Source organism: Dipodomys ordii, unplaced genomic scaffold (assembly GCF_000151885.1).
Source record: "Dipodomys ordii isolate 6190 unplaced genomic scaffold, Dord_2.0 Scaffold27, whole genome shotgun sequence".
Lineage (NCBI taxonomy): Eukaryota > Metazoa > Chordata > Mammalia > Rodentia > Heteromyidae > Dipodomys > Dipodomys ordii.
Genome location: NW_012267243.1, coordinates 7,781,776 through 7,809,126, shown reverse-complemented (window position 1 = coordinate 7,809,126; position 27,351 = coordinate 7,781,776). Strand labels below are relative to the sequence as shown.

Below are 27,351 nucleotides of genomic sequence, written 5' to 3'. Positions count from 1 at the left end.
GGAGAAAGCGCTTCCCTCTCCTTAGAAGGAGCCAGGAAAACTCTCAGAGGGGTAATTTTGCAGATGATATGCACAGGAAAAGAAACCCCCAGAGCACCGGCTCTGTTTCCAAAGGCCTCCACTCAGCCACAGAGAGGAATGAATCTATACGATAGCATCGTTTCTCCACTGGGAGGCGTGTGTGAGTCTCTTTAGCCTGGCCAGACCATCAGCCTCTTTCAGAATCCCTCTGTGCCTTACAGCACCCCTGCTTTCTCGCTTCTCCATTCCTGACCTCTGCCCTGGATGCTCCTGCCTCAACTCCCTTCTCCACTCAAGCCTGAGCAGCAACACGCAGCAGGGAACCCCTGGATAGTTCTGAAGTGGGTCTAACCTCCATGCCATCGTGACTTGCATGTCTGGTTATAAAAACTTGGCCACGCAGGATATACACGGAGGGTCCCGGGGAAGGCCCGCTAAGCTGAGTTACCTGCAGGTGGGAGTCTGTTGGGACGGATTTAGCTTCCCCAATGGAGATTCAGTGTCTTGCTGAGACACTGCAAAGCTGGGCTTATAAATAGCGTTAACTACCAAAGGGTCTAGAAATGCTGAATAAAAATATTACTCAATAATAATACCACTCCAACTGGCCAGGGAATGTTGTCACGGTCTCCGTCTTCCTCTGGATACTTTCTCCTGGCTTCTGTTTTCCAAATGAATCTGGATGTTAAATCCTTGTGCTGTCCTGACCAATTTATTCTGCAAATTAACTATAGATGACAGAACTTAAAGTCCGTTACCACTTAGCTTTGCCTCACTGAAATTTATGTTGCTTCTCAGCTTTCCAGAACTACCAGCTCACATAGACAGGGGCTGGCGGCAGTGATTTGGGATTCTGAGCCATCCTCTCACCTTTAATCCTTATCTCTTAAGTTCTAAAATGTGCTGAGCAAACAGGGCACTTTACACGTCTCGGTGACCTGTACCCTCCATCCACACACATCCTCCCAGCCCTGTAGTTACCTCTCCAAGCTTTAATGAAGCTCTCATGATAAGATACGGTTTTACCCAGAGCTGCAACCCGAACCCTGTTTAGGAGAGAGATTCCCAAGTGGGCCATCTACTGGATTCCAATGCTATTTGTGGGTAGAGGAAAGAGAAGGACCAGAACTGATAGAGGCAGAGAGAGGGAACAAAGGTTCTGAGATAAATGGGCTAATAAGAAGACCATGGCTGCTAAGCCAACAGGCGGATCTCAGGTCATGGTAAGACAATGCGGCAATGACAGTCACAATGGCAAGGCAAGCTACACACCAGAATTTGGTTCGGCTCTCAGTGGTTCAAGCCAAGAGTAACTTAACTCCCAACTAGGATCGCAGGACATGGGGAGACCAAGTCCTAGAAACAATGGCTGAAGGAAACAGAATGGTTCAGAATGGATACAGAGGCAGACTTGGCTCTCCCTTTTCACTTCTGGGTTGTCACTTGCGAATGGGAGCACATTAATTCTGTGTATTTTTACAGAGCAGAATTCAGATCCAAGGCAAGAATCCATGGGAGGATGAGTTTACTGAGCCACAGTCTTCCACTGAGTGCCTCATCTGTGCCAGAATCAGTATTCTTTGGCGTTCAACAAGAAAAATACTCAGGTGAACAAGGCAGGGAGGGGGTGCACAGAAACCCGATGATGGAGTCCTCAGAGGAATGGTGAGGTGTCGCAGTACACACGTACTGAGGTACACTCCAGTGGAGGAGAAACGAAGACATCTGATTCTTTTAAGGACAGTTTGGTTTTTGTGGTAATTTACAGCTGGCCTGAAATGAGATGGACAGCCTTGAAGATGGGTGAGTCCTGGACGAAGGGAAGTCCTCACGTACACGTTGACCAGTCACTTGTCAGGTGCGTCAGGGCAAGGTGAGCATTTGAAAAGAACGAGTCCCTGGTCCCTCTTCACAGTAAAATGTGAAGCTTCTATTATTCTATGACCTGCTCTTTTATTTCCCAAATCAGTGGAGCTAAGCACCTGCACTTCACACGTACCCCAGGTGATTCGGACTCAGGCTGCCTGTAGATAATATGGAAAGACTCGCCGGCCCAGGCAAGGGTGATATTTTATTACATATTTGTCAGCACACATGTGAGAAATCTTCCAAGTGCCCAAGACATAAAAGAGAAGAAAGCAAGAAATGTTCTTTTAGCTTCGAACATCTTACTGTTTGATAAACATAAGCAGTTCATTGTTTGTGGAGCTGTTCTGACAACATGAACTCAGAGCCCCAGTCTAGAGGTCTAATTTAGAAATGATAATCAACTAAAACATCAACAGCCTTGGGCTGAACTGGGCCCGAAATAACCAAAAGTGCTTCCCAGCCAGAAGGGGCAGGTGCTAGCCCTGACTGGGCTCTCGTCACAAGCACCAGGTGCAATCATTGGTTATGGACACTTGGCCTCTTTGGGGGACATACAGAACAAGTTCCTAGAGCCAGTGGCCCAAAATCCATGGTTTACAAGGAGTTAGAGTCTCTGGGACCCCTGGGTTGGATCTAGGAGTAACACCTGGCCTGGGAAGCAAAAGGGAAGGTAGGAGAGTCTGTAGTAACCCATCATGCTGCAAGGAAAATGGCCAAGGCAGATGCTGCAACTGCTTCATAACCTTGGTCACTACTGTAGGAATGACCAGTATTGACCTAGACTTCATTATGTCAAGATATAAGAGAGTCACTCCTGGGTTCAGATTCAGAGCTCTGAGCCCTATGCATTGGACTTCACTTTCCTTATCTGCAAAAAGGGTTAATAAGAGCTGGTCATGCTGGCCTGTGTGTTTCATGGGAGAATAGCATGATACTATTCTACCTTCATGGGCCCTCTGGTATACTCAGTTGTGGCCATTTTCACTATTTTATCCCCCTTACCAAGCACAGTCCTGTTACCCAGTAAATACTCAGTAAATATGTCATGAAGGAAAATATTGTAATGTTAAAAAGAAAAACAAAGACCAAACAGGCAGTAGTAAATAAAGACTAAATGTGTGGGCTTCAAAGCTATAGGAACTTAACTGACCAAGGAAGAAATACGGTGAGTTCCCACATACTAAAGAGACTGGAAATTCCTGCTGGGGGTGAAATTAGGGTCAGGTAAAGCTCTGCCACTTGTCTCCAAAATGCAGCTGAAGAAACCATAACTTCATCCAGGCCTCAGAGTACCTACGCTGTCAAGCAAAAGTAGAGGTAGAATACGTAGGGCCCAGCTGACCTCCGGCTTCAGAAACAGAACCACAAAGCCCCTGAGAACCCCTTGGGATGGAAAAGAGAGAGGAAAAAGATGAGGTGAAATTCATAACTAGTTGGTGATCATGGGCTTCCATGTAAACTTTCGATGCATAATATCAGCCCAAAGGCATAGTGAGTTTGCCTAACTGTGGTACCTGGGGCGTGTGTGTTCAGACTGAAGTGATGCCAATGTCCCTTACAGTAGAACCTGCAAGGCCAGCAGCCAACCTCTCTGGAGGCTGGATATTAACTGACAGCCAAAGAAAGACAGAAACAAGTAGAAAACTGCTGTAGACCATGCTGAACTTTCCTTCAAATGTAAGTGCTACACTATTAGAATAAGACTAAATTTTGGTCTGTAAGCCATCCTTTTTAGTTATAAAAGATTCCACTAAAACCAGGCACCAGTGGCTTATGCTTGTAATCCTAGCAACTCAGGAGACTGAGATCTGAGGATCTTAAAGCCAGCCCAAACAGGAAAATTAGTGAAACTCTTATCTCCAATTAACCACTAGAAAACCAGAAGTGGAACTGTGGCTTCGTGTAGTAGAGCACTAGCCCAGAATAAAAGAATTCAGGAACAGTTCCCAAGCCCTTAGTTCAAGCCCCATGAACCACAGAAAGGAATAGAAAAGATTTCTTCCTAAAATATAACACTAGATGGATAGCACTTACATGGAGTAGATGGTATATAAATGGTAGCCTTTAAGAAGCACCCTTCTGTGTTTGAATAACTACTTCTGATACTTAGCTATCAGAACTAAAAGAGTACTAGGATTATTGTATTCCCTTTTGTTTTCACAGAGAAGAAAAAAAAATGCCTATGCCTCCCAGGTATCAGTAAAACCCAGGGGGATCTCTCTCCTCCGACTAAATCTGGAATCAGAAACCCACAGGGAAACTCAGCAAATAAGCCACTCAGATCCATTGTCATGAATTCTATCTACATCCAAACCTTTCCGTGCTAAGATCTTGTATTTAAATTTCATTCCTATAGTAACAAACCTACTGGAGGACAATCTAGATATTGTCTTCATTCTATCCCAGTGTCAAACCGATAAATGTACACAATGGAATGCCTGTTTCTGGGTAGACACACACGCTGAACAAAATAACCCAAATGTGAGGAATTTAAATGATGTAGAGAAAGCCGAGAGAACAGGACCCTCTCGAAATGGCTGATAAGGAAATTCATTATGTTCCTAAATCCTTGAGGCACGTCTAACTTTTTTAATTTCAGAAACAGTAAGAAGCAAATGTTGCTGAACTCTTTCACACATAGTGAAAAGTACTCAGCTCCACATCATAGGCATGAAGTCTTTTTTGTGTGTGCATATATCATTTTCTCCCTGCCCCCACTCCCTTGTACATCTTTCATTAGCCTCCCAGGACTTTCTTTCTATCAAAAGTTTGTTGACATCAGGCAAAAGTCACAAGACCCACATTGGAACTCAACTCAATTCGAAAGAGCAAATACAAAGTTATTGAATGTCTATTTACAAGGTGCTATGTAGGTCTTCAGAATATCCCAAAATGAATTATATGTAATCCCCACATTCAAAGGATGTATTATCTTGGAGAGGAGATAAGACAGACACACAAACTATAAATGCCATTAGAAAAATAGAAAAAAAATCAAACACCAGACCAAATTCCATTAGAATGGTTAGACTAGGAGAGACATTAAAACAGCCTGCTTCTGGACTAGACCACAGGGATAAGAGCATTATTAGTAACAGAGCTACCATCGATGGTAGTAGATGGAAAACTTCCTCAGTAAAAGACTAGATAGAACATACTTCAGGCTTTACAGAGAATTAGTCTTTGTGGCAGCTATTTGTGAAAAACAACAACAACAAAACAAAACAAAACAGAGACACTTTGCCAATGAATGGATCTACTTTACTACAACATCAATTATGAATCCGGAAGCTCACACTTCACATAATTGTCTCATCTTAAAAGTACTGTCTCCTTTTCCAAGTTTTACTTTTCAGTCATTTAAAAGCTAGGAACTCTCCTTAAGCTTGAGGGGCATATGCAAACTGGGGCAGGCTATATTTGTCTGTGGGTCATAGATTACTGATCCCATCTCTATTGACTTTTATAATAGATAAATGCTTCATTTTTTCCAGCCTCACTGAAGTGGAATCTATGAGATATAGTCATTCCTTTCCAGTTTCTAGATATCCTGGGTAAAGCGTAGAAAGCTATGATTTCAAATATCTTTCAGGGAGGCACTCGGCCCCAGTACTTACCCATGATAACTCCTCAGGATTGTGCACAGGATAGGTTTTCTTTAGCCAGAGACCTTTGAAATGTAAAGCACTCTTAAAAGCTCTGAGGTTTGATATCATAGCTTTCTCATCATAAAAACAGTATGGATTTCTGTGGTCACCATTTTCTTTTTCCTGTTATAAAGGATGTACATCAAATACTCAGTGACCTCCATTTCCAGAATATGACATCTCCCATATTTAAGAAGAAAAACAACCTTGTCACAGGTATCCATTCAGCTTTTCCTTCCTCCCAAGGTTGCCAATAAACCTCAAGTAGAGCATCTTCCAGCCCCTGTAGCCATGGGTATGCTTGGAGATGAAATTCTCTCAAAGGGAGTGACTTCTCTCTCTTCCAACAGCATTTGGAGCAACACGGGGCTTCCCTGAATTCTCTTGTTGAGAAACAATCTTACGCACATTAGAAGATGGGAGAGAACAGGAGCTGTGTCTCCCCATCTCCTGGTGAAAGAACCGTGTCTGGAACTCTCAGTCCTCCTTGGATTCCCTTCTTTCTCTGAACAGAGCTAAAATTGCTTGAAATTGTCTGAAAGCCTTTCACATACATAGGATCCCCCTGCCCCTCACCCCAGGTTGTCAGATCCCCAACAGTACTGCCAACTTCATCAGTGGATGGCCATAGATCTGCCACGTGTGGTGTTGGGGACTATGACTGTAGTATAAGATGCTTTCCTCAAAAAAAGTATTTGGGATACAAGAGTGACAACTGTGTAATGCCAATAATACTGGCTTCTCTTCATTCTACACTTTCTGTGGCCCTCTGATAAATACTTTGTAGATATTCTGCCAAATAAAACAGAATTTGGATTTAGCAAGGAGAGTTTTATTCAAAGGGACACTACTATATTAGTGGAGTGAGGGAAAGACAATTTAACTTCTGCTCTTTAGGGTGGCGATGTGTAGGCTCAGACTCAGGCTCAGCCTAGGCCAAAAAAAGGGCTGGAGAAAGGCAAGAAGCTTAATTCAAGTTTGATTCACAAGCATTTTAGTCCTATTCATTGGTAGAGATCAGCAACTCAGGTAACTTACTAGACAAAGAATGAGAATCAGTTCCTGGTCTTATCATAGGCAAATTAGTGTGTTTTCTCTGAATCTAATCTGTCTTAGGGAAAAAGAGGTGTTTCCTTACAGTAAGCCATTTACAAGAGCATGAGGGCAGATCTTCACCTTCCTGGTAATATTCAAGGTGTCACAGGAAGCATAATGGCTGGTGCTGAAATGATCATGATCCCTATTTTAATGTCAACAAACTGAGCACCAAAGAAGTTTCTTACGAAGTGGAAGAGTTGAAGCCCACACACAGGTCTGTGCAACACAGAGGATGCAGTCAGTGGTAAGTTTATACATAAAGACCACAGGTGCTGCAGGCATTTGGAGAAGATACGTGAGAGCGAGCCATCCCCAGGAGTTCTGGAGAAGGACCCGGTTTGGGAGAATGAGTAGGAATGGGCTCACCCAGGTAGTCAGGGATGGCAGAGACTGCTTAGGGAGGAGAAACTGGCCAAGGACACAGAGTTGAGGGCAGCCACACAGGTTGTTGGAGTTTTTAACTCTGTGACACAAGGGGAAAGAATGAAATTGAATTGACACGGATAGTGGAGGGCCATACTGAACAGTCTCCCCAAAACCAGACCAAGAGCTTGTGGCTCGTAGCAACAGTTCAAGGGCAAGTCGTATTCAGAAGATGAAGGGGGCTGGCCAAAAGGCTGAGGAAGATGAGCAAAGAACTGAAATGTATTTCCAAAGGAGGACTGTTCAAATGAATGGGAGATGGACTGCACAAACAACCAGGAGGCTGAGATGCACCATGGGTTTCGAGGTCTAGGGACTGTGCAGAGGGAGAGAAGAAATGAGATTTGGTGCCAGATCTGGGAGGAGGAGGTTCAAGAGAAAGCTTCCCTCTTGTTCTAAGCTGTGGTAACAAACATTCAGAATTTTTTCTAGCTAAGTTTATAGAACTTTTGCTTTCAAAACTCTTAATAGGATGAGTCAAGATAAAAAATGAGCAAACACAGAAGTTCTCTTCCTCTAATATAACCAACCAATCAGGCCTTTGGTAAATCTTTAAAAGGCCTTTTAAAACTAATATGTATTAAAATTTCCAATGGGAAAATATAGCCTGGAGAATTGGTCAAAATAGTAATAAGAGCATACAACTTGCAGAATATCTTCAGGCAAATATAAATACACCAAGAGTTATATCGCTGATAACATAGTCTGTATGGGGCAGGTACTCTACTAGCCATAGTTAATTTATTCACACCAGATGCATAGACCTTGCTGGTCCTGGGGCTTGAACTCAGACCTTGGCATTGTCCCCGAGCACAAGATTAGCCCTCTACCACTTGAGCCACAGCTCCACTTCCAGAATGTTGGTAGTTTGTTGGGGATAAGAGGCTCCCAGACTTTCCTATCCAGGCCACCTTTGAACAGCGATCCTCAGATCCTCAATCTTCTTAGTTGTTAGGTCACAGGCTTGAGCCTGGTAGTCAATTCACACAATATTCTTATTATCCTATTTTGTAGAGAAAGATACCACAGATCTGAGACTGAGCCATTTGTTTGAAGCTCTCACGGTCACTGAATATTTAACTACCAGATCCTCCCCCTCCTTTTATGTTGTGATTCCTTCCACATTATAGATGCACAAGATCTTTAATATCCAATTTTGCAGCTGACTCCAGAACTCTTAATTACTAGGTTTCCCCCCCAAAAAAACTGTTTCAAACAATTTCCCAAATCCTTGCGTGGGATGCAGGATTTCATGCATCACAGGCCTGCTGATACCAGCTCCCAATCTATTGGCATTCACCTGCCGTTAGACACGGCTTCCCGTGGTATCGTTCGGATTTTAGATTACTCCTCTGCCTTTGTTCCCCAGAACCTGACATCTATAAACATGACAACACAGGCAGGAAAAGGGGCACAATGAGCAATCTCCCGCTTCTTAATGCAGGCTGGTGCGATGAGGGAAGGAGAGGGAGGCCGCAGATAAGGTCCTGATGTCTCACACGTCCCCAGAATTGACATGCACCAGACTAGTGCTCACAGTTGCTACCAGCAAGAACCATTTAGTGTTAACTGTAGAATAAAAACCAATTAAAAGATAACAAGGAAACATATGCTCAGAATGGCAAGAATCTAACACCGCTACTAGATGCTGTAGGGAAGCCTTAGTGCGTTTTACAAGCCTCAATCTTCCTCATCCAGCCCGAGTCCCACCCACATCCCCATTCATCACAGTCCAAATGGCATTCTTTCTTTTTTTTTTCTTTGAAGCCATTGGGATTTTTACTATAGTGGATGAAGTAACACGTGTCTGAAAACCAGAGTTGACACAGAATCACTACCGATCTCTTCTTTCTCCCTGTTGTAGGCTGTACCACGGAGTCTGGCTGGAATTCAGAGGTGCTGTAGACTATTGACATAGGTTGGGTTCAAGGTGCTTCTACTTGGGATGGCTGCCAATGCAAAGATAATTGCTGAGATACAGATACAGGTGAGTCTATGGGGTCCTAGTTCCTCACTTACACCAGGTAGATGTGCTTGCAGCTCAGAAGACCGGGAAAAACTCCCCAGAATTGTGAGCATTCTGCCTTTGATGTCACCACAACCATCAGCATTCACAAGCAAACTCTTATGAGAGGCAGTCCATACCAGCCGGTTTAACATCTAGGTGAGAGGTCTTTAAGGTTTACTGGGCCATCATTGGAGAAAGACCTCTGCAAGGTCTATATTGGCTTTCATTTGTGTCTTCCTGTGTGATCTCTCCGTGCTGTCTTTGCTAAGGCTCAGCACAGCCTTCCCCTCCTCACTAGACAGGGGGTAAATCCCCACCTGAGAGATCTCCTAAATCACTATTACTCTAATCCCCCACGTGATATTCTGTCCCTCTTCATGAAAACCCTCAGCAGCTCTTAGCACAGGTGCACTACGACGCTGTTCTGAATAGCCAATCTCTTTTGAGTTGTCCCATCTCCCAGTAATTCTCCATGTGGTTACCTCTGCAAATCATCGGCTGCTGCTGACATTCTTTGGTCACTTTCATATAGACTGGATATAAAAATCAACCAAGAAGGTGGGATTGCCTGGCTCTTTAAAACTTTCCCTTCTGTCGCTCTGTAGACTTATTTCTTCCATATTTCCTACAGTGTCCTCATATCCAGCTTTCCCACACTTACCTTTTCTCTGGGCTGACTTCTCTCCCCTGTCTTTGTCCCCAGGTGAGCTCATGCACACCTAGGGCTTCAGCTACTAGCTGAATTCTGGAGGCCCTTAGATTTGCAACTCCAAGTCCAACCTGGTCTCTGAGCTCTCAATAATGGCTTATTTGATGTCTCCACTTTGACATCCCATGGTGACGGAAATTTAACAGGTTTCCAGGAATCTCTCTACTCCTCACCCTTTCCCAACTTAATTCTAGCCCATCACTCTCAGATTAGTAAATGTCAGTTCTGCATAATTAATTGTTCAACAAACATCCAGAAATTACCTCTGGTTCTATCTCTCTTGCTCCTTCCTTCCCAGCTGTGCTCGATGGCCAAGCTTCTCTGCACCTAAACAAACCCAGGTCTCTTCTTTGCTGACCCCGTCTACTTTCCAAACACTGCTTGTGACTCCCCATTGCTGTCTGACTGTCTAGGTGTTCCAAGGCTATATCACCCAGTATCAAAGAGATCTGAAGACATCCATGTGAAGAGCATGGTTCTCCTCGATGACCTCCTACCTTGGGGCCAGGTAGTTCTGTAGGGCCATCACCTGCTATTTTAATCTGTAGGCAGGCCACTGCTCCTCGTTCATGCTATTCCACATCACCAGCCTTCGCAGTTAACAGTCATCCCTCCAGCTAAAGCTCCCTTCTTGGCCCAAGTTATACTCAGAGAAGCCCTTCTTGATCACGACCTCGAATGTGGGCACCACTTCCTTTGCCCTACATCACAGCATCCTATTAATTCCTCTCACACCTCACTCTACATCCATAATCTGTGCTTGTTTACACCCTGCCTCCTTCATGTCCATCTGCTCCACCAGGAGAAAGGATCATATCTCTCTGTACAATGATGTTTAATCAATGCCTACACAAGTTAGAGAACTGATGACTCATAAATAAAACTCAAAAAGAAAATTTAATTGAACTCTGAGAGAGATTTTCCTTGGCCTTTAAAAAAATTGGTGCCAGTATTGAGGCTTGTACTCAAAGCCTTATACTCTCTCGTTTGTTGTATTTTTTTGCTCTAGAACTTGAACCACACTTCCACTTCTGGCTTTTGCTGGCTAGCTGGAGATAAGATTCTCAGGGACATTTCTGCCTGGCCTGGCTTCAAACCACGATCTTCAGATCTCAGCCTTCTGAGTAGCTAGGATAAGAACCACCCATACCTAGCCCTCGTCCTCAGTTTGTTTGTCCTCTATTTGTTTGTGGTTCATCAATAAGCCCTATCAACTCTCTGAATAACAGGATACATGATCTATCTAGATTCCCCTTGAAGAAAAATACTGTGAAAGTCTGAACGAATCACACCTCTCTCTGCTCAGCCCTAAGAAAGAATCCAAAGAGCTGGTATCACCCAATTATCCTCATCCACATCGCTTTCGTCAATATGGAATGTGAGCCCACTGTGAACAGAATCTATGGCAACCCTGGGGGAGCTGCAAAGGAGGAGAACAGGGCGTCCGCTCTCTAAAGGAAAAAAGGCAAAATAGGCTGGACAAAAATACATAAAGCCTAAATGCCCCCAAACACGTCAATATCTATAGAACCAATTACCTTGGTAATCGACTAGGCTTAGAATAAACTGACAGAAAGGACCGTGGCAGTCAGCTGGGGCAATGGAGGTAACAAAGAGTGACTTTATAAGCCCCCTCTGTGGAATAAACCTGCCTAAGGAAAAACCCCAAGGAAAAAGAGAAATGTCAGGGGAGTATGGCTGTTGGTTTACCCTATTAAGTGGGGCTCCCCTGCCGCGGGCACGCACATTTCATCCACAAAGCACATACTTTAACTGGCAGATTTATTGAGAAATTGAGCTGCAGAAACACTTCTTTTTACCTTTGCTTTTTTTTTTAAATGTCTTTTTTTTAATCAGCCAAAGGAAAATATTTTAAAGGTCTTTTCAACCTGCTTGGATTTTGCAATTGATCTAAACTGAAGGTTCTTGCAGTAATAAATTCTAAATAAGGGGGACGATCACTCTCCCTAGCCAGATTTAAACATGCCGCTGGTTTTGGTATGGTTATGACTTAGCAGAGATGTATGCTGCCTTGTCATTACATCATGTTTTAACAGGGGACCATTTGGATATATTTTTGAGGGGGTGGGGATGGGGAGCCCCAGGGTTTGAAGGATCAGAGTTCAGTCACCAGATCGTAAGTCACTCTCTGTAAGCAATTCTTTACAGAACTTGAGAGTAGTATGTGTCTTAGACTAAGGCCCAGCTAGCCAAACATGTCTTCTCTCTTGAAATGCTTGGTAACAAGGTATCTTTCACCGAACTCCTCATGTGTTCCTTTGCTCTCCCAATCCACCTTGCAGGGTTTCACAGACTCCTGCTGAGGAGACTGCCACCCTGTTGTCAGTTTAGCCCCAAACCACCAAATGGTGCCCCTTGAGAAACTCTCCAGGCATAGGATAACTAAAAGATGGGAGCGTGTTCCAAATCTTGCAATGATTTTCTTTGTCCTCAGCTGGACCAAAAGAACCTCTCCGACAGTTGTTAAGTTTTCTTCCCAAAGTCTTCTTTTACGAACCCCAGTTAAAAGTCTTATGTTATTAACCCCATATGTCTCATACACAGCACTGCGCCTGATCTATAGCAATTACTCAAAGCATACTCATGAATAAAAGCACAAGCACAGCCACTTTGTAAAGGAACTCAGAGCCTTCCCTGGAGATACTTCTAGCTGGGATCTACACATGGCAGCATCGGCAGGCAACAAATATATCAACAATAAAGTAAGGGTTCACCTGGGAATCTTTATGAGAAGAAACTGGATGTGATTGGGAAGCCATCATCTTATCATCAGTAACAGACAGAGAAAAGATATGTCCTGGGCCTCCCACTTGTGTGGTATTAATTCTGTGTATTTTGTAGGGCAGCAGCCATGGGTACTAGGTTTGAAAACAATGGGACTAGTCCCCTTTCTAAATCAATTGTGTACTTATCCGTTTCATGTCTTACTGATTTTCCTAATATAAGTATACATACATGCATATATATGTACACACATATTTGTATATGTTATGTGTGCATATGCATGTCACACACACACATATATGATTCAAGAAAACATTGACAACTGAGAAATGTAAACTAGCAACAGATTGCACAACCAGATGAAAGCTCAGGAGAAATGGGTTTAATTATGTTTTGCTTTAGGTCAAAAGACCTTCATGTCTTGTGTTTTAAATATAAGCTGAATCTTGCACATAGTAATCATTCCTTTTTTCCCCCACAGAGAAAGCTTTCCTACTCACCTTAACAAAAGAAAAATGAGGTCTAGACATCAAGACTATAAGCCTAGCCCACTCAGGTAATGGAGGAAGGAAAATTGTGAGTTTGAGATCAGCCTAGACTACATACAGAAATCTTATCTCGAAGTAAGGAAAGGAAGGAAGAAAAAGAAAAACACAGCTGTCATAAGAAAGATGGCAAATAAAAGTATCAATGACTTCCTACAACGCTAACAAGCACAGCAGACACAAGCAAAGCAATCACAGATTGGAGGTACACAAAAGGAGCTGACCCAGTTACCGTAGCTACTTCAGATCCTATCTTGTATTTGATCAGTTATTTTTCACAAGTAGCCTATTATTTTAATTGAAAATCTTCAGACATGACATTATTCACTCTCACTCTTCAACACTCCAACTCACGTTCAAATAAAAAGACAAGGAGATCTGAGAGGGAGATAGAAGTTGGAACAAGTCTACGTTGGAGTAATGAAGATGTGCCAAGGTATTGTATGGGGGTGGTTGTTTGGAGATGAAAGAATATGCTGCCATTTTCCTCAGCAAGAAGTTACAAAAATTGAATATTCACTCATTAATTCAACAAAAACCATATTCGGTGATTATTGGTTAGATGCTTTTCAGGGCATGATGAATTGGAAGAGATGATCCAGAAGCTTGGTTGATGTGAGCCCATCTGTCCTATGCTTCTGAAAACACAAACATCTTTCTGTAAGTCAGGATCTTTATGGTTGAAATCAGAAAAGTATACAGGCCTAGCAAAATCACATAAATGACTGGTGGGTCCTCTCTCCCCTCTGCCCAGTATCTGCACTTGTTTGAACTGGGATGTTGGTAAGACTGAAGTTCTACCTCTGGCTCTAAGAGGAGCCAGTGTCTCTATCTGTATGCAGTGTGTGGAACCAGCCAGCACGGATTTAGAATCACAGGTAAAAGACAGGACTGGTTCCTCTGGCCCCTTTCTGAGTTCTTAGCCTTCGGAGGATATTCCTGACAGCTCCTTTGCACTTAAAAGAAGTAACACCCCTGGCTGCTCATCAGAAGGCTTTCTGGGAACAGTCTGTTCTCTCTGGTGGCATGGAGGTTTGATCCTCCTGTTCCAACAATCTCCTTAGTCAGGGATTTGTGACTTCTGAAATAAACATCAGTTGTTTCTGACAAGAGAGGGAAATATTCACTGATGCCCCTTTAATTTTTTTCCAGTGGCTATTTTGTTAAAAAAATAGGGAGGTGAATTGGACATTTCACTCAAATAATGCTAATAGAAATAGTAGCAATTGTAAAAAGACAATTCCCCAAGGCATTAAACACATAAAATACACTAGGTTTACTTGTAGTGCTTGAATTCAATCCTTACACAACCTTTTAACCTGAATATTAACAACCCCAGTTAACAGCCATGGAAACTGAGGCTAGTGACTCTTACTTAAATGTCTCAGGAGAAACATCTCATAAAATGTTTTAATCTAATTCTTTTCAACATGAAGCCTTGCTAAGCATCAATATTCAACCCTTCCCATAGCAATACTGTCTGATTAACAATACTCTCTGAATTATCCTATTTTGTCTTGAGCCAGGCATTATAAAATGCTTCATTCTTTTTTTTTTTTATCAGAAATAGAGATCATCTGCTGAGTTTATAGAGTCATAGAACATTAGAAGTTAAAGAAACTCTAAGAATAATTCAATTCAAGTTTGTTATTACACAGATGAGAAGATTATTTTGAAGAAGGTTAGGTAATTTATCCAAGGTCAGCTAGCTGGCTAATGGGTTAGCTGAGACAAAGAACCCAATTCTCCTGAATTCTAATTCTAATCTAATCTAGCCTACTTTCCCTCAACTTTCTGCCTCAGAGTCTGGTGGCATATTGCTTCTGAAGACATGAGCCACTCCCCTAAAGAATGCGCAAAGCCTTAGGATGTCAAGTTCTTACTTTCCCGTTTGATGTGGTATCTCCTGTGCTTCAGCTTTCCTATTGTGGTTGCTTGCCCCTCCCATGTTTCACTTCACTATTTATTTTTTAAATTTTGTCTTGTTATTGTAAAGGTGATACACAGAGGGGCTACAGTTACATAAGTCAGGTAGTGAATGCACTTCTGTTTGGACAATGTCACCCTTTTCCTCCTCTCTCTCTTCCGGTTTTTCCCTCCTGTCCCCATCTACAAGTTGTCCAGTTCATTTTCAACATAGTTTCTATTGAGTATCATTGCTGCACTTGTTCACTTTATGTCCCTGCACTTTTGTGCTCCCTTTGCTCCCAAAGATGGAAAAAACAAACAAAGAGGACCAAAAAAAGAAGAAAAAAAAGGAAGAGAAGCCCTCTTGATCTCATTTTGATAAATATTCTTTTATATGATCAGACACACAGAGGCATTGCACCTTTGTGTTCGTCCCCTGGGAGTTTTTATTTTTTAACTTATTAATACTATTTTTTTTTGTACCAGTACTGGGGCCTGAACTCAGATCCTCATGCTCTTCCTTGGTTTTTCTCTCAAGGCTAAGTCTCTGTCATTTGTGCCACACCTCCACATTTAGCATTTTTTTTAATTCATTGGAGATTAGTAGTGCATGGATGTTTCTGCTTAGGCTGGCTTAATAATCCTCAGAAGATCTCAGCCTCCCCAGTAGCTGTGATTACTTGACACCCTTCACATATTTCTTGCAGAGATAAGTCACTGTGGAACTGATTCCACAACTTGATTGAGATTAAAATGCACAAGAAATATATATACCTTGAATTACCAAGCCTGTATCCATATATTTATTCCTTCTGGGTCTGTACCATTATATGGCCAGCTGAGTAGCACAAGAAACTAGATAGTGGATCAAAGAAAATGAGCTCAACAAGTCAGTCTCTTATTAACCTGCTGAATTTAACAAACAGAGAAAGCTGGGTTCCAGCACAGAAATCCAAACCTATGTGTTCTCCATATTGTTGATTGGCTATCAGTCATGTTTAGCAGTTTCCTCCTCTATGCATTATTCTAGTGCCTAGACCAATATCTACATAGAGAAGATATTGGCTAAAAGATTGAGCAGGCTCACTCCTAGGAAGCAACTGATCAAGTTGTGAAAGAAAATATTTAGAGTAGTCGAGCATGACCCATGCTACAATGTAATTAAGTACTAAGTTGTTTAACATAGAGAATAGGTTGTTATTGGCAGTCCATACTTACCTGAAAGGGATTGTAACATAAACATTAGAATTGCCCTATCAACCAATCTACTGCCCAAGTTAAAATGGGCAACTCTATAATCATTGGTGGTTACTAGAGAAAAGAAAAACTCATGACAATCTCTTTTGAACATTGTTTCAGGTGACCTAGCTAGAGTTTGCTTTAGATACTAAGATGAGGACAGTGTTTCTTACAATACAAAGCCTAAAAGAAAAAAAAAAGTTCATCACATTTAATCCTGCTTGTTGGCATATTTCCAATACCTTTCAGTGCCTAAGGGCTTAAGACAGTTCAATGCTGCACACAAGCTACTTTCTGCACACAAAGCTAATGATCAATGGCTTGATCAGAGATAAGTCTTGATCCAAAGTAAAAACCTCTCAGGATAGACCTCTAGCCCAAGCCATTCCTCTGTGGAGATGACACGGGACATAGCTCTGGTGCCTTCCTGATGAAGTTCATGTACTCAATAGGATAAAAGAAGACGGGACAGCAACTTGCCTGCCAGTCCCTAAGATAAATATGTACAATGTAGCCCTGGCATCATCTGAGACAGCTTGCTAGAAGTGCAGAATCTCAGGCCTTACCTAGACTTAAAGAATCAATCTCTGTTTCAGTGAGAACAAATGTTCTCGCAGCTTCAATTTTGAGACACATTATTAGATGGGAAGATACAAACTACTTTCATATCTTTGCCACATCATGGACCACAACCCCTCAAAAATAAAAATAATAATCTCACCCAAAGCTTTGAAACATCCAAAATATTCAGGTGAATGGCAGTTCATCCAACATGGGACCCCAGGGTTGACATGGGGGCCTTGCTGTGTTCACCTAAGACTAGTGTCCCAGACTCAGTAATTTCTAGATCTTACCTTGAACTCACCTTTTGCATTTGCTAGACAACATGGCTTAAAGTCCTTACCAGTGTGTCAGTAAACAAAGGCATTCTTTGTTAATCCAGACTCTGCTACTTCCTGGTTTTGTGACCACATGCAAATTACTAGAGAGCTCTCTGAGGTTTTCTTTCTATAAAATGGGGAGAGTGAGAATTAAGTGATATATATGTGTATGTATATATGTATATATATATGTATATATATATATATATATATATATGTTGGAAGATTAAATGGGAAGAGCTCTGCTGCATGCTTAGCAAAGTATCTGGCTCAAAGTCAGTGCTCAAGAAATAGTACCACAAGAACAATATCTGCTAATATTATTCTTAGATGCTTCCTCCCTTTGAAGTAAGGAGGCCAGGTCTGGCTGGCACCATATTGGCCACATGGTACATGGTAGGGTCTGGCATCTTGTCTTCATGCTGGCGGAAGGAACTCCCCCCCCCCACATCACCTGCCTCCCAGGTAATGGGTGTGCCTGGACCCCTGGAGGCAGGGGCAGGCACTTGGCTGATAGGTTACTGAATCTGTCAGTCTTGTGCTCGGGACTGGGCATTTCCTGAGGATCTGCTCCCTGCGGTGACCTATTTAGGCCCAGACCAGCCTGGCCACCAGGACTCCAAGCCACATGTGTCTCCATGATCATGTCCTGTGTCCTGTCTCCTGGCTTGTCTCCAGTTATCATGGAGCCCCATTACAGCTGAACTGGCTTGTTGGTATTGTTACTTCTTCCCTCTTTAGCAGGTTTTCTAGCTGTGTTATGTGTGTTTGTGTACTACAGACCTTTGTAACAACCAGCGGCCTGCAGCCTGTTAACCGTGTAATAAAGACTCCAATATTCTATATTTTAATATGTGGTTTCTGGGATGATTTACCTTACAACACCTTAACCTACAAAGTCAGTTTACTCTGGACTCAATGCATCACAGCCTAGGAGCTTAGAGACTCAAAATGAATCCTCACAGATGTGTTTTAAAAAGATTGGAACCTCTGCTAAGGCTTTGTCTGTGGCATGGGCAGGCTTAGCTTTGGCCCCGCCTTCCTCAGGCCTCTGTGCTGTGAATCTTACAGAGCAGCTGATTCTCCATCTACTCCCTGTTCACTGCTGGGCTTCACCCATAACAGGTCCTCAGAAAAAGTTTTTGGAATGAGTAAATTAATCATTTAAAGAAAATAGCTATATGCCATAATTGCTTGAATGCTAACATTGCTGTAAATGCATGCAGAATTATCTTTTGGAGCTGCTTTGCAACCCAAGGCGTGTAAAAAAAAAAAAAGAGAGTATAGAAATTTAAGTCATTGCTCTTCATTAGAAGTCTGTAACTTTGTGTTCTTAACTTGATCAGATTTTTTTTAAGCCACGTGCAATTTAGGCAAATAAGCCTAAAAACTGCATATTCACAAGACTCATACACAAGACCGGGTCTCAGCTGAATATCATTCAGAATGGCATTAGAAGGCTGCCTGCTCATTCAGCTGCTGCTTTGTGTCTACTAAGGCACAAATATGTCCATTATCCTGGGAAAGGATCCAACTGAGTCTGTCCTGGGCTATGTCCACATTGAAAAAAAGAAAAAAGGAAAAACAAACAACAACAACAACAAAAAAGCAATGAGAAAGGCATAGTAGCTCACACCTGTAACCACAGCTACTCAGGAAGTGGAGATTGAGAAGATCACAGTTTGAGACTATCCTGGACAAAAAATAGCAAGACTCCATCTCCACAAACAAGATGTATCTGCCATTCCAGCTATGCAGGAAAAAGCAGTAATGCCTCAGCTCAGACTGTCCTGGACAAAAATATGAGATCCTATTGGAAAAATAACTAAAGCTTCAAGGTCTGGAGCCATGGTTTGAGTGTGCGTGCCTAGCAATCATGAGGCTCCAATTCAAACTCCAGTAGAACAAAAACCCAAACAAACTACCTCAAAGTAACAGAACATTAATACAGGGGTCCTGTGTAGTGAAAATGCAATGTAAAATAGATGATTAACTCCCTTGTTTGTCTTCAATCTGACTGGGAATGGCTCAGAACATGAGTCATGGAGAAAAAGACAGGTACCCGCAACCTTCCCCATGAGCAGGAGGAAACTACATAGGAAAAAAGAATATGTTTTTCAGACTAGAAGTTGCACCAGTAAAGAAAACCTTGCTTATTGCAATTTCTCAACCCAGATGACCTGGCTGATATGCACCGAAAGCAATGGCTAGAAAAGCAATGGCAAAGGTCAGTTCTAAAGCAACAATACAAGTGATATTGGAAAAGGAAGAGAAGAAAGGCCCAAGGAAATCCACTCCTGAAAGGAATACAAAAAAAGTAAATAAAAGGAAGAAAGGAAATGTACTGTGCTTAGTGTATCTGGGGGAGGATTAAAACGAAATCCCTGGAAGTTTTGTTTGAGGAAGGCTCATTTTTCCTGATCACTTCTCTGAGATTTACAGATCTGTAACTCTTTACTGTTTCTTCTGAAGTAAGAAAATATAAAGGAGTCATTCTTTCAACAAGTTGTGGATGTTAATCATATTCCAGGCTCAGAGACTAATAAGATGTGGTCATATTGTACTTCCTGCCAGACTGCTATTCAGGGTTCAGCTCTCTATAAATGCGATTATGCTTTTCTAGGTTAATGTTATAAGTTCTGATCCAAAATCACAGAAACTTTTCAGGAAATACTTTTCAACTTTTTTAAAGGAGTTTAGATATTAAAGAGGCCTATACTTATTGTGGGAAAAGCCATATGGAAGTTTTAATAACAAAAAATATATATAAATTCCCTCATCTTTATCCCTAATCTTGAGCCAACCACATAATTTGCTCTAACTCATAAGTGAAGTTATTTTGAAATCAAATATACATGTGTCTCTCTACATACAATATATATATGGGTATGTAACAGCATATATATTTACACACATCTCTATAAATCTAAGGTTGAATTATTTTATGCATGTGTATACACCTATATGCAAATATATACTCACACACATATATATTAAAGACTGGACCTTCATCTATCCCAAGGCTTTTGTTTGCTCATTTCCAAGGAATAGACCAGTTCTAGATGGATGTACAATAAACTGGTACTAATGGCCTCTGGGGAATGCAACTAGCTTCTGGGAAATGGGAGTGGATGAGGATGTACATCTCATTGAATCCTGTTTTATGGTTTATCAACATTTTCAATAAGTGAACTCTTGAAATTTAAAAAAATGAAAGAGAAATACAATCAGTGCTGTCAAGGCTGATATTATGGGAGACAGTCCTATAGGAAAATGATATTAGAGAGAAATAGGAAGAGTACTGGGAAAGACTTCCTATACAGAGCTATAAGAGCATAAAATAGGCAGCAAATGGCTCAGCCTAGAGCATCAAGAAGGCTTTGAGAAAGTGGTAATTTTGAGCTGGCTCTTACAGAGAAGGAAGGACAAGCTGTAGAATGGAGTTTGAATGGAAGACAGGACCAGTTAGAATGGACATCATGTGTTCTGAAACTCAGATATATGGAAAACCTGAAGCCATTCTTCCAAATCTGGGTCCTGGAAAGCCCTGCTCTAGAGTTTCCTAAGGAACCAGCCCTGCTGAATCTAGCCTAACAGATTTTGAAATTATGCTTCCAGCCTCTAGAAGCAGAGGAAAACAAATTGTTTTGTTTGAAACCACCAAGTTGGTGATGATTTGTTACTTCAGCCACAGGAAACTAATACAGGGAGTGAAGTCATGCTGGTCCTGACAGGAAGGCAACAAGGACTTAGTTTAGGGCTTCAAGCTGAGGAGTGATGCCATTAAATTGCATTTTAAAAAGGTAACAGATGGTGAATTGTAGAATGGAGCAGAGTGGCAGGAAACCGAAGCACGAGAGGTACATGAGCAAGCTTCTTCCACTGATTTTATGGACACATAATAACTGTAGAGATTTATGAGCTACAATGTGATGTGTTGATTCATATATACTTGGGGTAATAATCAAATCAGAGTAATTAGCATATCCATCACCTGAAAGGCGCATCATTTCTTACGATGAACATAGGCAAAACCTCTTCTAACTACTTTGTTAACTAAATTCCCCTGCTGTGCTATGGTGTGCCTGAATTTACTTCTCCAAACAACCTGAGCTTTAAGCCATTGACTAGCCTTCCCCCTTTTTTTCCTCAATCTCATTTTTTTCTGTGCTGGTACTATGGCTTGAACTCAGGGTCTGAGCCCTGTCATATAGCTTTACCCTCAAGATTAGTACTCTATCATTTGAGTCACAGCTCCACTTTTGGATTTTTGCTGGTTAATTGGAGAAAGGAATCTCATAGATTTGTCTGTCAGGGCTGACTGCTACCACAATCCTCAGATCTCAGCTTCCTAAAATTCGTAGCTAAGATTCGTGAGCTATCATTGCCCAGTTTAAATGTTTATTTTTGTGAGAGTTAATTCAGCAACCTCATACAGCCTTGAAGAGGAGATAGACGTTAAGCAAATATTTAGCGGGTCAAAAGGACAGGACTTGTCATGGTTGAAAGTGAAAGACGTACAAAGAACTGAGCCACATTCTTAGCCCTTCATCTAGGGATTTAGAATAAAGGGAAATTAATTACTGAGGGTGAAAGATAATATTTGAAAGTAAGAACCAGGTCAAACAACAAAATAGATGAATCCTATTGCTTACAGATAAGGCCCAGGAATAGAGATAATAAATATATACAATAAACACAACATGAATTTTCAATAGTCATCCTAAAATGTCGGAATGTCTTTTAACAACCGAGGATTTATATAAATATTATTTCAGAAAACTCAAGTAAACAGTTGAACTGTGGCAAAACTTTCCAGAGTGGCAAAAGGGGTGTGAAATCAGAAGAAGTAGGAAAAAATGCCACAACTATGGACAAACTTACCACCAAACTCAAGTAAGTGTTTTACCTAAAGGACACGGTGATGCTTGGAAGAGAAGCAATGTATAAAATCAGAAGCTCTGGATGAGGTCAAATTCTCCTCTCCCAGAAATCCTGGGCCCTGGCAATCCTTGAGCAACTGGCAGACAGAAATAGTAGAGGACTGACCCTTTTGATTCAGACCCTGGGCACTGGTATAGAAACACAAGAAGGTATTGGCAGCTGAAACTGTCCTTATCCACATTTGCTTACAGTAGACTGCTTTCTTGGCAAAACAGAACAGCATTAAGATCCTGAAGTTTGAAGGGATACCAGAAGCCTGTGATTGCATTTTAGAGTTGCAGGAATTATTACTAGGGGTGAATGCTTGTAGTAAAGGCGACTTAGAAGCAAATCTGTTGCTCCTGAAAGAAAGAACTCAGCCAGAAGAGATGCTATTAACATTTTAACGCTTGACAAGGTAAAATAGGGACATGTATGGAACTTCATGGAAACAAGAATGCCATAGGTACTGTGGTACGTTTTCTGTCTTGGATGTTCTGCTGAAAGTGAAGTATCTCTTATTTGAGAGGAACCTTTCATCGCTGTCTTCAAATGACCCATTTCTTGAATTTCACTGTGCTAATTCATCACTTGCTTACATGGCTTCATCACAATACTGTTGAGATAAGCTCAGGAGAAATTACATGAATGACAATTTAAAGGAGCTTTGGTTGATGAGATCACAGATATAGTAGACATTACTATTATTCCAGACATTACTACTATTCCATTACTACTATACTCCGAAGACTTGAAAAAATTACAATTTCTTATACTACTAGAACTGAATATTAACTTTCTGTTAAGACAGCAGATAAGAGTTTATTTCTAAGTCTGTCACCCAGAGCCATTTAAAAGCATAGTACTGTAGAGATTTCCTCATCACATAAACGAATGGGAAAAATGAGCCTACATGTAGAGCAGAATGGAATGAGGAGGACTGTGCGTGTGCGCGTGTGTGTGTGCATGTGTGCATGTGTGTGTGTGTATGTGTGTGTGTGTTTGTGTATGTGTGTGTGTGTGCGTGCGTGTGTGTGTGTGTGTGTGTGTGTGTGTGTGCGTGTGGTTGCAGTAAAGGAGTGCTAAGCAGTGTCTTGGGGTTGCCTTGGGCAAGAGGTAGTGGAGAAGATTGAAAAATTCTCTCATTGTTCCTATTCCCCAACAGCAGTCTGATAATGTCTTTGCTCTGACAGCAGAATAGATAGTGCTGCTAAAATCTGCAGTGGACCCTCTCTACAATAACCAATACGGTAACCATACAGTTTTTACATGCTCCTGACTCTCAAATTCCCTGAATCAACCTCAGTTGAGATTTGGTTTTGCTGGCTAAACTTGGGACATTTTACGGATGAGCACACAGGATGGACAGGATATCTGAATTCCTATAGATGAAATCCTCATCGTCAGACACCTGGCTGCTGGTAAATGAGGGAGCTGTAGGCGTTTCTGTCACTCACCCTTACTAATGTCTTCATACTCCATCCACAGACGCCGCTGAACTTGCTTGTTTGGGTACCAGATTGAACAGGACTCCTCAAAGCCATAGATAGCTTCTTGGATGTAATGGTTGCCAAATTGGTCCAACAAGGCTACAAAATCTGCGCGAGATGTAGCCCCGTCCAGGGAGTGGAGAGCATTGCTGAATGCTAGGAGGCAACAGTGAGAAGAATGAGGACTCACAGTTTGTATATGTGCCTCCCAGGAAACTCTCTCCACATGAGACTGTGTGGCCCCAACGTGATGATCAGAGAACTGGCTAGAGTCATCTATGCAACCAAATCTGTAATCTCAGCTCCTACATCAATGTCTTGTCAAGCCAATTATTTTGTGCAAGTGAGAAAGAATACTACCAAATCTCCACTCTTGGACCCCTTAACTGTTCTTTTTTCCTCAAACTGCAGATCATAACATTGAATCAATATAGTCAGTTCAAATAATAACATTTAGGAGGAAAAGAATGACATAGGATTAAATAGGAACACAGATACTAGCAGAGAACATTTCACATCCTAAGATGGAATGTTTCATAAAATGTATGCTGCATGCATACACACAGTCATGACATAAAATGTCATAAAATTGTCATCTGTGACCGGAAAAACATGCAAATATTGTCTGAGCAATAAGAAGTAGTAATGAGCAATATTAAGTAATGAGCAATAGGAAGATGTGTATAATGAAAAAGTAAGAAAGTCACTAATATTCTACTTATATTTTATTTCTGAAAAAAAAAAACAAAAGTAAAAGGACTGGCAAATGACCTCCTCCACAGCCAATTATTCTTGGTTTTTCTTGCTCTTTTTATGAGAACAGTACTCATAGGAAAGATGTCCTATGTTAACATTTCCAAATCTAATACCTTCTATATCTGGACAACTGTAGAGAGCTCTCCTTTCAACACACTTGTGTCCTAGCTATGCAAAGTAGAATCTAGCCCAGCTAGATGTGACCTCAGCTAATAAGATACATACACTTGTGAAACCATCATAAGACTTTGAACAGAAATACTGGATTGCTAAATATCTGTCATGCCCAGAATCAATGCTGGGTACAAACTGAGTGTATAAAGTTCCAAATACTAAGTTTTTTAAAGAGTATCTTAGTTTTATTTCATGTTCTGAAACTGCAGAATTTCCTTCAATACAATCCTCATCCCTTATTGCCAAGAACTCTCTCAAATTAGAACACTTGAGTCTTGCCATGTTCTACAGTAGCAGTATATTTTACATCTATGTCTCTCATTTCTCATCATAACCTTCTGTTTTTCCTCTAAAATTTGTCTTCCTCCTGTCCATCCTAACATTCTCTTAGTGCCTAACACAAGTAAATTTCAATGTTATATTAAATGCCCCCACTCCTTAACTCAATAGATATACCTATATTTATATATATATATATACTATGTATGTATATATATAGTATGTATGTATGTATATACATAGATATGTATGTATATATATACATGTATGTATGTATATATACATGTATGTATGTATGTATACATACATACATACTATATATAGTTATAGTCTTCTACTGCTTTGGGACTTTTGTGTGTGTGCCAGTCCTAGGGCTAGAACTTAAGAGCCAGGATACTGTCCCAGAGATTCTTTTTCTCAAGGCTAGCACATTACTTCTTGAGCCACGGCTCCATTTCTGGCTTTTTCTGAGTAGTTAATTAGAGATAAGGGTCTTACAGTCATTCCTGCCTGGGATGGCTCTGAATTGTGACCCTCAGATCTCAACCTTCTGAGTAGCTAGGATTACAGGTATGAGCCACCAGTGCCCAGCTGCTCTGGGATTTGATATCTCTATTGTACATACTTGCTGCTTAGCGAGAACTTCAGATGTTTCTTTTTTCCTTTTCTTTTTGGAAGGTTGTAGAGCTTGAATTCAAGGCTTGGGTGCTATTCCTGAGCTTTTTAACTTTTTTCCTTTTCTCTAACCCCCATCTTTCTCTCTTTTCTTTATGCTATTAATGTGGAATCTCTAAATTGTTGAATTTTGAATGGTTTATTCTACTAGCTTCTAAATTATTCCCCCCATGACCTCAGGAAGATAATGATAGTTTCTTCATTGCTCCCCCCTCCCGCCCAGTTTTACCAACTCCATGTCTTCCATAGTCCAAGATACAACCTGCATTTCATCAGCACTTAGGAAAGTCTCTTTCTAACCATTTACCCTTAAGAGTGAATCTGAGTATCTCTGTTTCTCTCCTCATGGAGTAGCTACTTATGGCTACTTCTACAAACAATAAGACTAAATGTTTGCTGCTTTAGGAAAAAAAAAACTGCCAGTGCTGTAGACAAGGGGAAAGAGCTTGCTTCAGTGCTCACCCTGAGATAAGACCGCTTGGTTGAGTTTGATGTGGTACATCACAGACCGGACCTTCCAGTGCTGTAGCATGGGGTATCCAGACACTTCACTGAAGTTCACCATCCCTGGGGACAGAGAGATGCAGAGTCAGTGCTAAAGACCGAGCCACAAGTCCCAAGTGGAAACGCATGACCAACCTGGTTAGGTTAAGGATGGTAACTAAGAAAACAATGAAGCATTCTTTGAAGAGAATTTCTGGAATTGTAGTTACAAAACTATCATCTGTGGAACTGTTAACTCCGTGCCAGGAATTTTGTTAAGCATTTTGCATATATTAAGCCTTTGATCCCTGTGAGATAGGTGTTACTATCTGTAGTTTACAAACGAGTGCCCCAAAGATCAAAGAGGGGGTCAACACAAGCTCCCTAAGACACTTGGTAAGCCAAGGCTTGGGGGTTACCTTGGGGGTTCAGATCTCCCTGTGCTAAGACGTGCCCACGATTCCACTGTACTGCAGTGTCTCTATAATAAATGTATATTAAACTCTAGGCTTACTGTAACTCCAGTTTTACTCTTTTTAATAGTTGCAGTAATTGACTTAGCTCACATATCTGATACCATTGATTTTTCTGTCTCATTTAGCTGATTTGTGTTTGGTATTTAAGTTTTAATTACTTGGAGCCTGATAACGCGTATTTCTTCTTTACCAGAAGGAAGTGTCAGAATGACTAAATCATTAAGTGTCAGGGATGGGCAAATATTGAGTTACCAACTCTCTGCCAGGCAAGGTGAGAGGCACTTTGGTACCCATTTTACTGATGGGAAACAAGTTTGAGAATGCAATTACTTACCCAAGATCCTTCTCACAAATATGTTTTTAGAGCCTGTTGTAGACCTTATTAGTGAGATATTCTTTTTGTGAGGCCAAAAAACAGTATTTGAACCCTATTTGAACTCTAGTTACTACTATAAATATAAAATGTTTCAGAAACAAAATAATTAGTATGCAGGAAATTTTAAAACTCACATTTCAAAGTTTAGAAGAACAATTTAACTATATTTCTGTACCTAATATTTGCTACCTGTATACATATATATCTATGCATGTATGAATATGTATAAATATATGTACATATAAATACATATCCTAAATTTATATCCAATATCCAATATATAGGATGCATATGTACCATATAGTGGCATTAAAATATACATAGTGAATTGTTCTGCCACTTTAACTCATGCTTCCTTTAAGCTAAATTAACTAATTTAATCCCCAAATTGCATGAAGAGTAGGTAGGATTAATTAGTTCCTTGTCAACCCTGATCAAATTAGGTGAGTAATTACCAAATTTCCATTTCTGTGTGAATCATATGGGAATAATTATTGGTAAGGCAAAAAGAATAAAGGTCAGGAAAGGTGCTTAGTAAATCAATTGCTTAAATTTTATCTTAGGTAATCAAAGATAAGTTTCCTAAAACTAAGAGATTTTCAATATTTTTTTAAACTTTCAAGTGC

At 41.0% G+C, this 27,351-nt stretch overlaps 1 protein-coding gene across 2 annotated transcripts in view; it reads right to left on the bottom strand.

The window, feature by feature from the left end:
* Astn1 (astrotactin 1) overlaps positions 1-27,351 on the bottom strand; it is a 294,474-nt gene that overhangs the window by 39,087 nt on the left and 228,036 nt on the right. For both annotated transcript variants that reach the window (XM_013015580.1, XM_013015579.1), the window contains exons 15-16: positions 25,853-25,957; positions 23,474-23,662 (exon numbers count right to left, since the gene is read on the bottom strand). In XM_013015580.1, the coding sequence (XP_012871034.1) occupies positions 23,474-23,662; positions 25,853-25,957 (294 nt within the window). The remainder of the gene's footprint in view (positions 1-23,473; positions 23,663-25,852; positions 25,958-27,351) is intronic.